Genomic DNA, 16,204 nt, shown 5'->3' with positions numbered 1-16,204 from the left:
AACGTTTCTTATACCAAACTTCAACCATCTGGAGCCGTGCTAGAGATTTCCAAATGGGCTGCTATCCCGTGTATTAAGATAGGTGCATGCAAATTTTAGATACCGTTTATTCAACAAGTTCGTGTTAGTTTGCCATGGGACTTTCTAGAACGTTCTAATTTGTCCAAAAAAGTAAAATGTTGCATATGGTAACACAGTTTGAATGCTAAATTTACTCAAATGTCAAAAAGGTTGCGTTCGCTTAAAATCACGCATTCCAGTTCCGTGTGGGGGAAGTTATAGATGTGCATCTTTCCTATGTATTAATATAGGCGCAATGCCCTAACTTTAGAGGCCATTTATTCCAAATTTACCCTGCGTTTTAGCTGAAACTTTCCATAACACTTATGATTTGTCACTGTGATCATTCGCGATTTAACAAAGGTAGATATTTCGACAAAAACGATTTCGCCACTTTTCTCAAATTGGCGATGACAGAAAAATGCGATATTAGTTTGAACGGAATGATAAGAAATGACGTATACAAAATGAAATGAAATGAAAAAATAACAGGTTTGTGAAAATTTATGGCAAGTCTTCAAATGAACGAGCAAAGAGAAGTGTATGGTGGAGATGAAATTTGTTCCTGATTTTTCCTTATGGCATATAGCATCCTTAAATTTTGAAATTTCTTAAACGCAATTTCTTTAATTAAATGTGCGTCTTAAATAAGAATTAGTCAAAATGAAAGGATGGGATTCATACGAAGAACGTTAGTACAATTGTACAAATGACTTACCTCTTAACTGTCGATGATATCGAAGCGGACACTTTATGGCGTTTCTTGACCGATGATTTTCACACATATTACTATGAAGACTATGAATAACTATGAATATGATCCTTTGAAAAGTGTGTCAAGCTTGAGGAATTAGAATAATATGAACTTGCCTTTGGTGACGTAAATTCATATTTGCCCAGTTATAGCGTAATGGTATGTAAACATTATGCTAAACTTTACTAAGTGCTAAACGTTATTACGATTTCATTGAAATTTAATAAAGTATTTATTGTATGTAGAATGTGGAACAGTGACCCTTTTGATTCATGAATGCTTATTGGAAACTTCTTGATCTTCGTTAATCTAAATACCTTTTCATTTTTTCTGTTGTTTTACTTTGATTTAAATGAATGTTTGTGTATAATTGTTTATGGATTTGTTAGTTATTTTGTTTCAAGCTGAATTTCTGAATCCCCTAAAACAGATCAATTTGAAATACATTCTGAAATAGAGTATTTACTTGTTATCCTTGTCGCTACTGCTGAGTCGTTGAGAAAAACAGTGCACGTTGAATAATCAGTAATTCATAAATGACTGAAAAAATACGTTTAAATAAGTTTGCACAACTGATGACGATATAGAAAATATGCGTGAAAATTACATGCCATGTACGCTGATTATTTAGATATTTTTCTATAAAACAAAACTTTGTATTTCTTACCGGCAATTGAATCGTCCCTGAAACTACATTTCTTATTTAGGATCCAGTGCTTCATCATTAATCGTATGCTCATCAAGGAAACTGATTTGCATACAAATTTCATAAAGTGAAAATTTGCATATCACCTGCAATCATGCAAATAAATCAGCCACAATTTTGTCGGCAGTATTTCTTTCTGATGGCGCAATTGTTCCGATATTGTTCATGTGAATGGCCGAGAAGCTATTTGAATTCAGATAACAGAGACAGCTAACGGTGTTGGCTAGTAGGAAATGAAATATTATTGCAAAGTTTTAATAAATTGTCCAAAGTCAAATGTGGCTTATTTGAACTTGGAAATTTAATAAAGCTTGTGCTGTAGTGTGTAGCACAAGGACAAGCAAAGAAAAGCAGTTTGACCAAGAACAAGAAATTGAACTTTGCAAAATCATATAAAAGCAGTTGTAAACAATAGACAGTTTTGGTGTTGTTTTTAGAATTTACCTTCACAAATGATTGGAAAATGATGCTGTCCTGAAGAACGAACGCTTTACAATGCTCCGAGGAAGGAACTGATTTTACATTTAACAGTTTTACGGCTGTTATAAGAACGGGTGGTTACTATAGATTGCTTGTAACGTCGAAGATAAAATTTAAATGAACATAATTTAGTGACGTCAGAAGAAGAAGAAAGTAATCTTATATTTTTGCATTATGGAAAAAATGGAATTAAATTAAAATTTCATCTTAGTTTCAACTGTTTGCAATTCGTCTGCATTGGACGTTTCCAGAATCTTTCGATTCTGATCCCACCTTTCTGTACTGGTCAGCTGATTGCGTAGACGCAGTTTGATCGTCTCCTGTAATTTAATTTTATTAAATAAGAAAAAAACCATTCAAAGAACATGTAATTTGTAAATGATACCTTAGATCCGGTGGTGACAATAACGATTACTTTGTAAAGTGCCACAATCACGGCCGGTAGACAAGAGCCAAATGCAATCAGCCAACCAATAACTTCTGCCCACAATGGATAGATGTAATTTCCGTAGCTGGTGATTGTGTATTCAGAGAAGTTGAACACCAGTACAACCTATTAAAGAAGATAAAATTACGCATAATAATAGATTAATTTTGAACTGGAATAATTAGTATTATTTATGCTGACCACCAAACACAACGGTGTCAGATATGCCCAGCACAACGTGTAAAATTTGTTAATTGGATATCCGAGAAATTTCCAAAATTTTCTACTAGGCTCGCCAAGCATGTATCGGTACAGATGTGCATATTTTTCCAATCCTGCAACAAACGTTGGTTTCAGTAACGACAGAGTATTATAATTTTCTGCGTTTTGGCTTTCACAGTCTTAGAAGAAAATAATTAGAATGGGATTTTAAAAAATTTTTTGTGAAAATTATTTTTAATAAAAGAGTTTGTCAAACTATATTATCATTGGATACGTGATGTGAAATTCCCATCGATCCAATCACAATCAACTGCCACAATATGTACGCTGAACCGTATTGACTGCGCCCACATTTTGTTTGACGAATAAGTCGAAATTGTTTCGCAAGAAAGATAGCAATAGATATGATGGAAAGTTGTGATCGATTTCATCGCTTTGGTTGTCAAAACAACAGGTTTGATTTGCTTACAAGCAGAACAATGAAACCAGTGCTTCGACCATTTGGTGACATATCCCGTCATGAGAACTGCGCGTCAGTTCAGAAAAACAATCAAAACGACATCCAGTCGGTAGCTGTGAAAATATTTTCACTTATTACCACAATCGGCGTTCAACTGATAACAATGACTGATGTCGATTCAATTTATGGTCACATATGATGACGAGTATCATATTATATTTTGTACAGGATTGAAAGTGAAGGCAGTGATTGTGTACTCTTTCAAACGAACAATGGAACAATATAAAAATTACAAAACAAAAAAAAATAAGGTTCAGTTTGTTTACCATAAATATATACCACAATTATGACTTCCAAAAGACACTGCAGAAGGAGCGGCCAGCCGCCTGCAAACGTGTCGAGCAAGTTCAAAATATACGCACCACCCTACAATCATATTCAACAGCCATTAAATGATAGCTTGTTATTTTTATTTTTATTCGAAAAGTGTAGAATAAAACAAAAAAAAATCTTATCACTCCTGTGCACATCAACAACCCGATGAGATAAGAAATGGCGCAAGTGCAAGCAACTGCGCAGACACGAATTTTCGGTTCTCGAAGTTTCGGATATTGATCCTTGAACGCGGTAATTACCACCTCGACGAGCACAATCTGAAAAAAACAGTCTCAAAGTTAAAATCCAAAGAAGCGATCCAACACATTCTATCTGTACCTGTGAATCAATTCCCATCAAAATTACGGTGAAAAAAAACAAAGCTGACCAAACGGGCGACAACGGTAGATGAGTCAGCGCGTATGGATAAGTGACAAACAGCAGACCAGGACCGGCTGTTGCAACAGACTCGACCGATTGTCTGAATTCACCGGCCATAAAGCCTAATATGCTGAACACAACAAAGCCGGAAAGCAAGCTTGTAAATATGTTGCCAAGCGTAATTACAAAAGTATCCCTGAAAATAGAATAAAAAATGGAAGAAAAACTAAAGTTCAACAATGTTTGAAAAGAATAAAACTTAATTTATTATATTAATGAAAAAAATACAAGCACATAAAATTGATAATAATAATAATATTTTTTATTAAATATGCCAATTATATAAAAATGTTTCATTTAATGTAATAATAATTTCGTTTCAATTCTTAAAATGCATCCCCTCGATAATCGAATACAATTCGTCAAATTTAATTATTATGTTTGGTATAATTTTATCTGATCAACAAAAAAAAGGTACTGCATTTTCTATCGCTTTGTTTTTTTCTGTTTTGCTTTTTCGACGATACCAGACGACGAGATGTCATCAGAGAAGCTTGTCAAATTAAAAGCCAAACCAAAAAACAAATAAATACAAAATAACAAACAACAACAATAGCATTTGGAAAGTGTTGCCGGAAGGAAGTTGTTGCATTAGTTGATGCTGAACCATGCATTGCGTCATGAGCCTTCCCATTTTGCAGCATCAAACAGCCGAAAACAAAGTTGGCAAGCAGAACAAACAAGCTCAACGTTTCAATAATGGGCAAGTCAAATAAATAAGCTTGTCTGATAAATTTTTGATCACGGTTTAACTTTCCGGTCAAATAGAATAAACAAGAACAAGAATAATAATTTGAAAAAACAAATTTTTTTACAAATTCTGCACACGTCCATACCACCAGTATAGATTGATAGAGAAAAATTGGAAAATTGTTTTCAAAATTTGAAGACAATTTTGAATTTCAACTATTCATATGCTAGTGAGTAATAAGAGGAAAAAAAAGCGAAATCCTACCTGAAAATGTTGTTATCCAGCTCGTTGTAACTGGAAAGTGTGGTCAAGCCCCCGGCTCCGACGCTCATCGAAAAGAACACTTGCACAGCTGCATCGCCCCAGACCTTCAAAATGGAATTCGTTTCCAAGTATAAAAACTACTAACATTTGCAATTCCATCCCACCCACCGCCGAATCAGCGAGGCGGCTGAAGTCTGGTATGATGAAAAATTTGATTCCTTCTATGGCGTTCGGCAGTGTTGCACCGCGTACCAACAAAGCCAGCAGCAGCATATACGGCACGGTAGCGGTGAAATAAATCACCTATATCATGTGAATATATGCAACAAACAAAAAAACAATAATATTCACTGTAAATGAACAACCTTTCCAGCTGATCGAACACCTTTGATCAAGATTGCAAATACTAAAACCCAAGCTGCCAGCAAGCACATCGACAACTCTAAGCTCAGACCACCCAAATGATCGATACCTTTGCTCAGATGTAATACATTGTTGCTAAGAGAAAATTATTCAAATAAAGCGAAAGAACACTGAAAACAATACGGAAACCAACTCAAAGTATTCTTGCGCTGGATTTGTTCGTTCTGACCAGTTGACCACTGCATCGAATTGTTGCTCATGATCAGCGGTATTATTCCAACACTGACCCTTCCAATAGGTAAGATTCAGTTGCGTACAAAATTCATCCATCGATTTATCGTAACAAGCTAGAAATATCACTTAAAAATTAAACTGTACAAAAGGCAAAAGTCAAAGTCACACGAACCTATAGTATTCCACGGATTATTGCAAGTTTTCCAAGGTAGCTGACTGGAAAATGATGCGGCAAAATAATAAATTGCCCAAGCAATAACAACATTGTAATACAGTGATGTCAGAAATGAAGTTAAAATCATCACGTAGCCAAGACCTGGAAATACATGCACGACAGGAAGAGAGAAATTTGAATATTATTAGTATTATGCGCTTTTTGTTAGCTTACAATACCTGAAAATAGAGGACAAAAAGCTTCAAACAGTTGATGTGACGCCAAAGATGAATACTGGCCCAAGCCAAGTTCCAACAGCGCCATCGGCACACCGCCAAAGATGATGAATATTATGAAAATTAACAGAAAGGCAGCTGTAAAAAAAGAATTTAATTTTTTTCATTTATGCAGATAAAATGCAAATTGGACGACCTCCGCCATTTCGGCCGCACAAATACGGAAAACGCCATATGTTGCCCAAGCCAACGGCAAAGCCGAGACATGAGAGCATAAATTCAGTCTTGGACGCCCATTTCTCTTTGTCCTTGACTTCGTTGGGAGAACGGACCTTATCCACCATTGACCACAGATTGAGGATGTTGCTGGAAAGGAAAATAGAATGCTTTTCGGCCAGCCAAGCACGGCCTTAAAGTATGTCCAACGCTTCAGTCAACCCCATAAAAATGTACCGTACGTCAGAGGACGCTTGCGATGCCACTTTTGACAGCTCATTGTGTTCCAATTTAAGCTGACGTGATGGGGAAAATCCTGTCTTTGGAAACGTCAGCAAAAAGCGGGAATGGCAGGAGCGGAAATTTTGTCATGTTCACGGATCACCACCCACTTTCACGCACCACACAGACAAAATCAGCAGAATAATTTTCAAATAAAAAATCAACAATATCAGTCAGTCGTACTGTGAATGCAAATTTCTGATTACAATTTTGATCGAAGATCAAAATATGCTGTTGAAAAAACATAGTATTATTCATGGATTTGTGAAAGCAAAAAAAAACCCTTTATGAATAACTAACGTTCGAATTAAACAAAAGTCCCTTCGGAAATGCTCTGTCCGAATTGTAAATCATGCAACTGCACAAATGTACACGAGAAAATGATTGTTTGTTATACGTGTTGATTACCGTTTCCGGACATTATCTTGTTTACATTTAAATTGCTTTCAATTTTGGAAATTTGTTGTTCCATGAAAAAAAAGTCTACCCTGCAATTTATCACTTTTCAATAACGTAATAATTCACTTTCAAATGATCGAAATGTTATTTTTCAAATTAGCATGCTTGCTGCTGAACAGATACAAAAATTGAACAGAAATAACACGAGAAATAAAAGTTTTCATTTTGTGAACATCATATTATCCATCAACTGAAAGTTATTATTCATACATGTGAAATTCATTCACAACGATGCGCTTGCAAATATTTATCATTTGCTGCTATTGGTAGGATTTGAAAAAAATTTTTCAATTATTAAAAACAGGACATTACATGATACGGTTTATATAATTGAAAATAATTACTTTTCCATTTGAAACCGTGACGTCATTTGAAAAGCAAGTATCGTGTATTGCTAATTGCATATGAAATGATTCATTGAAAAGCTAAATGTTTTCAATTTTCAATTTATTTACTGCAGTGCTTATTGTGAATGTACAAAAGAGATTTACCATCGAGCTGGTTTTTTTTGCCACTGAACAAGTTATTAAACACTTCATCTTGCAAATATGTAAACACTTTTAGCAAGCTCACGAATTGAAAACAAAAAACCGTTAAATTCATAATGATGCATAAATCAAACAACTGAACTAAAACCTAATTAATAAATACCAGTATAAAACCAGATACTGATGAAAAATAAAATTATACGGTCATTTCTACTGGAATATAAAGCTCTGAACATACCGACTGTCCTTAGAGAATTACTCAACATGAGAAACGTTATATATGTATATTAAGTGGAAAATGCATTTTTCAAGCAACACTAGCAACAACAAGAGAAAAGAGCACATTTGATTAAATAAATACCTGCTGCTGCTGCTGCTGCTGCTGTTGCTGTTTTTACTGCCATTTCGTCGATTTTTCCCTTTTCCAAAAACTGACTTCAAACTCATCATTTCAAAAAGTGATGCTTTAAAATTAAGATCAAGATCAAGATCTGCTAATGAATTTCTGAAAAACGACCATTATCGTACAAAATGTTTAAAAAAAAAGAAAACAGTCACAAATTAATTTAAAATTAACAAAACGTCTGCAACTGATTACTGCTTACTGTGCGCAGTGTACTTTGATTTGACGTGTATTTCAAAAGAAAAAAAAACAAAAAATCTGCCCAAGGATTTCACGAGCAAAACAATACAAAAAGAAAATTACCATACTGCTACTAAAGTTGCGAGAAGCCAAACTGAAAATAAACTTCAAATGAAAAATCTCTTTTTTATTTTACCTTTTAAAAAAAATTAAATTTTTTGGGCAAAATGTCCAGAGAATTGATCTTCAGCCAAACCAATCTCGGCTGAAAAGCCTGCCTAAATCAGTGAAATTGAAAAAAAGTAAATAATAAGCAAATATGAGTTTTAAAAAATGAAAAAAATGGTAAATAAAACAAAAGTGGAAAACAGTGTTCAATAAAAAAAAATTTGACAGAACAACTGCTTGCAAAGAGATGAGGAGTGGGATGGGATGTAGTAGATACGATCCACACTGTACAACGAATGCCGCGCCTAGTGTGTTGTCGTCAACCGATCAGTACCGTATTTCTTTTTTCTTCTATCATAATCGCTTTCCAGAGCGCTTCAATGTGCATAAGGAAACAAACAGTAAACTACAACAAACGTGCAGAAAGGGAGAGAGCGTTTACGCAGTAGTAGTAATAGTAGCAGTAGCAGCAGCGCCAGGATGGCAATTCTGCCAAAAAATGATAATAATAATAATAATTATTATTATCATTACCTACACATTCAGAAAATGGCTTTCAAAAATTATTTTATAGAAAAAATAATTTGAAATACCATTCCAAGAGACAAAAATTTCAAATTACTTCCTGTTGTTATCAGATCAAAAAATGAAATGAAAAGAAAAAAGAAAATAAGTTCAAGAAAGAGAAAGAGGGGGATGGTGTTTTGTTGGAGAGAGAGAGAAAATACAGCAGAAAAAAAAATGAACAACGAAGCTTCGAAGACAAATAGCTGCTAAGCGGCTTCATCGTCTTCTTCTTTTTCACTTTTTTCCATCTCCTCCCCCCCTACAAGAACTTCATTGTCATCTTCTGCAATACCAACACGGCATAAACTGCACGACTCCGGATTGGAACAGCACTCGTGAGGACCCCAAATTCGGACGCTTCCGTCATCACTGCATGAAGCCAACAATGACGGTTCCGCTGGATTCCACGAAACCGCGTTCACAACGCTCGAATGGCCACTCAGAACCACAACTGGAGCCTCTTCGTCTCTATGCCAAATGTACACTTTGCCCACTGTTAAAAAGAAAACGAAAAAAAAAAGAAAAGAAAATTCATGCTCATTCTGTGCAAACTAAACTCTGAGACCTCAGTAAATGGAATAATTTAAAATTACCTTCACTTCCACTGGCAACGTATTTTTCATCCACACCTCCAAAGCAGCTGAATATGTTAAAATAGCCCTGAACGACACCTCGGTAGCGGCGTACAAGTGATCCACTTTCGAGGTCCCATAAATGCACCCCCTGATTAGCAACGCTGCATAAGGCAAAATGCTCTGACTTGTCAATAGAGAAATGCATTAAAGAATGGTCCTCTTTTATTCTAAACAATAAATAAACGGTTCGTTTTCTCTAATTATAGTCTATGCAAAGTCAAATATGCAAGTGATGATAAACATCAAAGTAAAAAACATCGTCAACAAATTTATGAAAAAAAAAACTTACACTGTTTTATCTGTGAGATCATCGAAGCAGTAGCTGCGAATTCGATGATGCGTGTCGGCGGCTAAAACAGTACGACCGTCTTTCCTGTACTGAATAGATCGCACTCGAACGCCTTCCCAAGAATCCACAACAGTTCCTTCCAAATCCTGCAAAATATTTCTTATTTATTAAAAAAAAACAAACAAACAAACCCACTAACAAATTTTTCAAACTACATGGACAACCTCTATCGTTGCTCACAAAATTAATAATAAATAATAATAATAATTTAAAAGAATTAAAGCGAAACAACTCACACATTGATAAAATTGACCTTTGGTTCCACCGCAAACAACTTTAGTACCATCGGGATGCCAAGAAACACAGCTGATACTGTCATCTGGCGAGTGTGTAATCTTGATCCGAAGAATACCAGTCTACAATTCACAATTTTTAAATAATGAATACACTGACAAGACTAGAACAAATTCAACCAACTTCCGTATCCCAAATCCACAAATCTGGACTATCTTCAGGACCTACACAAGCCAGATATTTGTCATTTGGTGAAAACACAAAGTATGCAGCACCAAAAGAATGCCCATCCAAGGTGAACTTTTTCGTTACACTCCTAGAGCTCAGATTGACATCCCAAATGTAAATGACGCCTTCCTTTGATCCCGTGGCTAACAATTTACCAGCATGCGAAAACTGACAGTACCATACTTCGTCGCAATGGTCCAGCAAAACTTGAACCGTTTGACACGGAAAATCGGTCCTGTAAATCAAGTGACCAATATTATTATACAAACACATAGATATAATATGAGTGCGTGCGAATAAAATTGTGTTTAAACAAACTTTTTGCAAGTGTGGTCTGACAGCAGAGAATTATTAGATATATCTAAGCAGGGGGACGTGTCTCTCCTGTTGTGAAATCTGCACCTGAGTCTTTGCAACTCCAGTGACTGCTTGATCAGTGATTGCAAACGCTGCGGAGGTAACATTAAAGTAGTCGGAAGAAAATCTACAATAAAAAGAATTAATCGAAAATCGTACTATAATACTATGACAGATATTATAACACTACAAAAGAGGCAACAAAACAAAAAAAATAATAATCGTAGACATTTCATATTTTTAGTATTTTTTTCCATTATTATCAATTTTGTCGCTGTTAGCTGTGCGTTTTCACTCACTCTGCAATTCATTCATGAGATTTTCTCGAGCGCTGACAGATCCACCAGTATAATCAGGATGCTTAACCACGTCAGCGCTATTAGCCATAACAAAGCTAGATGTATATACAATTTTGATTAATGAAAAAAAATTAAAAATGAAAACTTTCGCATTTATTAAAATCAAAGCACTTACTAACTCAGAGCGTTCAATTTCGCACGATCAACTTTCAAAATTGACATTTTATCGCGAAGAAGTTTCAACGCGTGAAGAACACGCCCCTTTTCTACAAGGCTTAAGAATTTTTGCTGCAGCAACATGAATTGCATTTCAACAAAGTCTTCTTCTTTTTCAATAAATACTTTCAAATCGTACAACGTTCTCAACGCCTTCAAAATGCAAACATGAAGCTCAGCAAACAACAACACAACAACTATTACTACTACTACAATTCTGCTTCTTTATTTTTCCCAATAATGACTGTCTTTACTTTTTATAAACATTTATTATATATTTCTGTCAAATTTTTAAAAATTGTAAAACTAATAACTTTTTAAAAATATACAAATTGCAACTTTTAAAATTATTCACAACATACAAAGAGGAAAAAATTATGCAATCAATTAAGCACGAACAAATATCAATCAAAATTACCTACCCTATTCCAGTGTCCTCTGAAAACATATTCTCGCAGTTTGGTCGCAAGAGGATTTTCCATAGAACATCCTGATTCCAGAGAAAGAACTTTCACCGTTTCACTAAAATTGCAAACCAAATAAATAAACTACAACAAATGTGCAAATGTTTCATTCACTAAACATTAATTAATAACAACAAACAATCCCAAGCTGCTGCTGCTGCTGCTATTTATACGAATAATATACATATACGTATTTACTCTACAAATTTTGTTTCAATGAAAACATATCTGTCATAATCGCAATTGCGATCATAATCATAACATATCTATATTATCTATCAATAATGTCAAGATTGCCCATTTAATTTGAATTTCTACATTGATCTGTCCTAATTTTTGAAGCATAATCTCTATCTGCATGCATCAGTTCATCATCATGTGTGATTTCTCCTAATTTTATAATTTCTTTTTTCTACAATTCTCTATCATTACTAGATTACAACAGTGAAGAAAACAAAATCAATTCAAAAGTATTGTTTAACAAAATTTTCAACTTTGCATTTTAAAATCAATTATCAATTTACAAATTAACAACATTAAATATTGTCATATAAATAATGTCAACTTTCAAGTATCTGTTAAAAGAGAATCGCTATTGATTTGCTATTTATTTATTAGTTATTGTTCAACCGACTACGGTCACGATGTGTGAAAAGCAACACAATTGTAGCCGTAAACAGCATCAACAATAGCAAATAGCGCCAATGCTAGCTTGTCGCCTCGCGTACTAAGCGGCAACAGGAGCAGCGAATAACAACTGTTCCCTCTCTTTCTATATATATATATATATATATATATATATATATATATATATATATATATATATTGCATAGTTGCAATCATGCTGACCAATGAAGAAACAAATAACAAACATAAGTAGTAATTAATTATGCAATCAAATCATAAAATGCATTATCATCAATGATAGTATAAAAATAGTGAAAAATTATAAATTTCCTCTCATTTAAAAGCAAAAAACAAATTAACTTTTACATACTTCTTCCTCACTGTATTTAACAAAACATTTTAGATGCTACATATGCAACTGACCATTTCAATTTTATCAAAGAAAGATGGAGAAAAAAAAAACAACATCCGCCCGCGTTTTGCTCGTTGTATTATATATATATGTATATATGCATATATTATTATATATAATAAAATAAATAATCATCACGCAATGTTACGGCATTCTGCGTGCCCAGTTTGTGGAAAACAAGATCATCAAACAATAAAATAGTGCTACAAAAATCGGGAAGTCATGTCCACGTCAGTTTACAGCATTTTCCATTGCTGATGTTCAAAACCGCAAAACAGGCCGAATCAAAACTGACCAACTGAACTTTAAAATATGCGCAAAAAGTTGTTGACAAGTTCCACGACGCTAAAAGCAGCAAAAACGCCACTACCACACCCAATTTTCCAATCATTTTTAACAAGCAGAAACAGCCTGGATAGCGAATCAACAAAGTCAAAAATTCATCTCCCCCTCTTTTCCAACTACATCCCCATCTAATTTTCATCCCATTTGCACGTTTGATGATTATATTTCCTAAGTTCAGCTTCACTCTGCTGCTCATTTATACTGGTGGTAACGTAGTGGCTCCGAAAACAAAATGGTAATGTATTTTATTTTTTGCAATTTCCAATTCTGTTCCGTTTGCTCACCTGTGTAAAAATACCTTTCAACAGAATTTACATTGCAAGCAGTATCAATCGTGCTTTCAACAACTTACAGCAGCACAACAAAGCAAGATCTCAGTTATTTATTGAGATTGTTTACTGCCACCAAATAGGCTTATTTCTCTTTCTCCTTCTCACTCATTCTGACATCGCTTTATCGACCCTACCAACAACTGACAGACTATATTATACACTAAACAGCGCTGAATTCTGAGCGTAAACGAGATTAGGAAGAAAACAAAGAACAGGAAAAATATTTTACGTTCAACTTCCGAAAACCAATAAAACTTGACCATCCAATAATTTTAAAGGAAAATCGATATCGGTGTACATCAATATTAACATAACGTTAATCTCATATATGTAGAAAAATGAAAAGATGAAAGTTGTTCTTCAAAAATACTATCAACATTATTTTTCTCTTAATTACTAAAATGCCATTCCATTTGCAACAATTAACCCCTACTAAATGCGAAAATTACACGTTGCTAAAACACAATCCAATTCGAACAACAAATTCACATTTGAACAGTATTTAGTATATATATATATATATATGCATATATTATTGTTGAATAAAGATGATCGGCTAAGTTTCTGCAAAACGTGAACGTCAAATATGCAACAGGTGTTCAACGATGCAAGCATTCCTTTTCAAAATGTTAGCTAATTAAAATTGCATTTTTAGAATAAAGCTGACAAGTGAATGTAGAATAATTATGAATAAAACAAAATTCAACACAATATTCTCATATTATGAAAAAGAAAATATTTTCATAAAACTAATAACCCATGAATGACAAAATAAAAAAAAAGAACAATCACAATCAATTTCCCACAGGCAAAAATTGTTTGCGCACGTTACTTCCAAGCACCAGATGAATTAAAAATGTTACGACAAAATGTCATCATCATCATCATAAAAAAAGCAAAGAAAAACCATACCTAAGAGTCTACACTAGACAAAATAAAACAAATGATACTATGATAACAAATGAAGCATGTACAGCAGAATTGCATTTTCACTACCGTCAAAAATGTGATCAAAAGATGACAAAAACATGAAACTACACATAATGAAAAGCATAACAAAGAATTATAGAATACAAAAGTTGAAACAGGTTTGATTGTGAAATCGAAGAAATATGCAAATCAGAAAAGTGTTCAATGAACAAATAAATAAATAAATAAGATGAAAGAAAAGAAAATTAGAGAATACATACCTAAAACCCATATTTCTCAAATACTGGGCAACAATGCGGACAAGTTCTTGGTCAGCATCGGGCAACCGTGAGTGGCCGGCTGATTTCAGCAAACCATGCTGTGATGACCATGCGGCTGGTCGGTTTTCGCGGTTCTGCGGCGAAGTACCGTTGCAGGCGTGGACGAGCTTTTTCAACCGGCAGGTGATTGTGTTCGTCATTGAAGCCGAATTCGGAGATGCGGCATGGCAGGAAGAAGGAGACGGAATGACGCCAGCGGTGGTTGAGCATGCAGTGCTGGCCGACACGTCCACTTGGAGATGATCTTGCATTCGAGGTCGCTTGACCGGAGGGGGGCTGGATGGACAATGCCCGGTCGAAGGACCGGCGGACGGGACCGCGCGTGCCTCTGACGCCGCGGACGTCCCTTCCACAGCGCGTGTTGGATCCAAGTCGACTGTGCTACAGACGCTTTCCTCGGATTCCTCCAAACGAACGGAGATCAGTGAACGATTCACGGAGGCCAGGTTGTAAGAAAATTGGCAAAACCAGGAACCACCACGCAACAGCAGGTGTCCAAATCACCGCTTGCATCAAGCGACAAACAGCAGCCTCTACTTACGACGCCTTGCTCATAAACAATACAGTAGTGCACAGCAAGATTCGCCTGTTGCACTTCACCAGGGAACTAAATGTCCTGTATCCAAATGAAAAAAAAAGAAAACTGTAAAACTGGGCGTAAATAAAGTCGTAAAGTCGAACAATCAGTGCATTTGGGTTTTACAAGAAGAAGAAAAGTAAAACTCCTCTTGCCTGACAACGAGACAAGGCAAGAAGAATGTTCTACGCGCCAAATTCACCAGCATTCATATTGATCATCACCACTGAGAAATTCGACTTCACACGGAAACAAAGAACCGCGAATCAATACAGCCGCCCGGCGGACCGACCACGCGTCCCGAACTCTCTCCCATTTCTTCACCGTCCCTTGCGAACGTAGGCAAACAACACAAACTACAGTAAAACGATACTCAAGGCCAATCGGTCATAGTAAAACAGTGCTAGCCATTCGTTCTTCTGAAAATTCTTCATCAAAATGTCCAACTGACCATCTCGACAACAACAATAATCAATAACACAAAGAAGAACGCCTTTGGCTAGATACAGCTAAGTAGCAGATAAAAGTGTGAATAGCGCGCGAATGAGGGCAATCGATGGGTAACCAACAAACAGCCGTGCAGAGTAGTTTTCAAATGTTCCTTTCAAAAATGTGCACAGCAGGCGTCGAAAATTGCACGAAAAACGGCTAAAAGAATGAAAACAAACAACGATGTTCACGAATACGAATTTTCATAGAATCGCAATCCATCATGCAGAAATGATAAGAAAAAAGTGAAATAAATCAAAAGAGCACAAAAACACTCGCTTCGAGCAAATTACGAACAGAAAGCTATTTCTATTTTTCTAACAAAATCGTAAAACCCAACTGAATACCCATACTTCATAAGAAACAGACAATGCATCGAATATTTATATTTAAAAGACAACATCGTATACGACCGATATAAAAAGTCAAGCGCATTACATACGCATGCAAACAGAAACACACGTACACACATTATACAAGATATCATCGACTCGCCGTCAATTAGGCATGACAATTCAAAAATGCTTTACTGAGTTATACAAAAAACCTATACAACCACCGAAATTAAAAAAATTCTGAATCAAGCAAGATAAGAAGAACATTCTCCTTTTCAGAGAACTGTTCTTTTGCAAAGTGATGCACAACAACAACTGAAAATCACTAGATGGACATTTTGCCATACCAAAATATTTACACGACTACATTTTTCAAACAAAATCAACTTCAAAAAATTGGATAATAATTCAGCAACGATGAATTC

The 16,204-nt window shown here is 35.2% G+C and overlaps 4 protein-coding genes across 4 annotated transcripts; all 4 read right to left on the bottom strand.

Annotated features, from left to right (window-relative positions):
* Window positions 1–2,194: 2,194 nt before the first annotated feature.
* Window positions 2,195–3,002, bottom strand: Tsp_05923 (putative sodium- and chloride-dependent glycine transporter 1). The gene is made up of 4 exons (XM_003380190.1): window positions 2,924–3,002; window positions 2,629–2,828; window positions 2,386–2,553; window positions 2,195–2,320 (listed from the first exon to the last, which is right to left on the bottom strand). The coding sequence occupies exons 1-4, from the start codon at window positions 3,000–3,002 to the stop codon at window positions 2,195–2,197; spliced, it is 573 nt and encodes a 190-aa protein (XP_003380238.1).
* A 112-nt stretch (window positions 3,003–3,114) lies between these two features.
* Tsp_05924 (sodium- and chloride-dependent GABA transporter 1) lies at window positions 3,115–6,142 on the bottom strand. Its single transcript, XM_003380189.1, is given in 13 exon segments — window positions 3,115–3,222; window positions 3,449–3,535; window positions 3,628–3,762; window positions 3,824–3,965; window positions 3,976–4,061; window positions 4,471–4,651; window positions 4,881–4,984; window positions 5,019–5,183; window positions 5,246–5,378; window positions 5,437–5,590; window positions 5,650–5,793; window positions 5,871–6,005; window positions 6,064–6,142. The coding sequence occupies 13 exon segments, from the start codon at window positions 6,140–6,142 to the stop codon at window positions 3,115–3,117; spliced, it is 1,653 nt and encodes a 550-aa protein (XP_003380237.1).
* A 2,694-nt stretch (window positions 6,143–8,836) lies between these two features.
* On the bottom strand, window positions 8,837–11,430 carry Tsp_05925 (WD repeat-containing protein 26). The gene is made up of 9 exons (XM_003380188.1): window positions 11,371–11,430; window positions 10,908–11,101; window positions 10,733–10,827; window positions 10,479–10,560; window positions 10,032–10,311; window positions 9,851–9,970; window positions 9,555–9,700; window positions 9,224–9,432; window positions 8,837–9,123 (listed from the first exon to the last, which is right to left on the bottom strand). The coding sequence occupies exons 1-9, from the start codon at window positions 11,428–11,430 to the stop codon at window positions 8,837–8,839; spliced, it is 1,473 nt and encodes a 490-aa protein (XP_003380236.1).
* A 2,557-nt stretch (window positions 11,431–13,987) lies between these two features.
* On the bottom strand, window positions 13,988–15,271 carry Tsp_05926 (conserved hypothetical protein). The gene is made up of 4 exons (XM_003380187.1): window positions 15,203–15,271; window positions 14,857–14,985; window positions 14,319–14,782; window positions 13,988–14,048 (listed from the first exon to the last, which is right to left on the bottom strand). Exons 1-4 carry the CDS (start codon window positions 15,269–15,271, stop codon window positions 13,988–13,990), a joined length of 723 nt encoding a protein of 240 aa, XP_003380235.1.
* Between the last annotated feature and the right edge of the window lie 933 nt (window positions 15,272–16,204).

Source organism: Trichinella spiralis (genome assembly GCF_000181795.1).
Source record: "Trichinella spiralis strain ISS 195 chromosome Unknown Scfld2, whole genome shotgun sequence".
Taxonomy (NCBI): domain Eukaryota; kingdom Metazoa; phylum Nematoda; class Enoplea; order Trichinellida; family Trichinellidae; genus Trichinella; species Trichinella spiralis.
The sequence above is the reverse complement of the archived record's forward strand: the minus strand, read 5'-3'. Positions and strand labels throughout refer to the sequence as shown.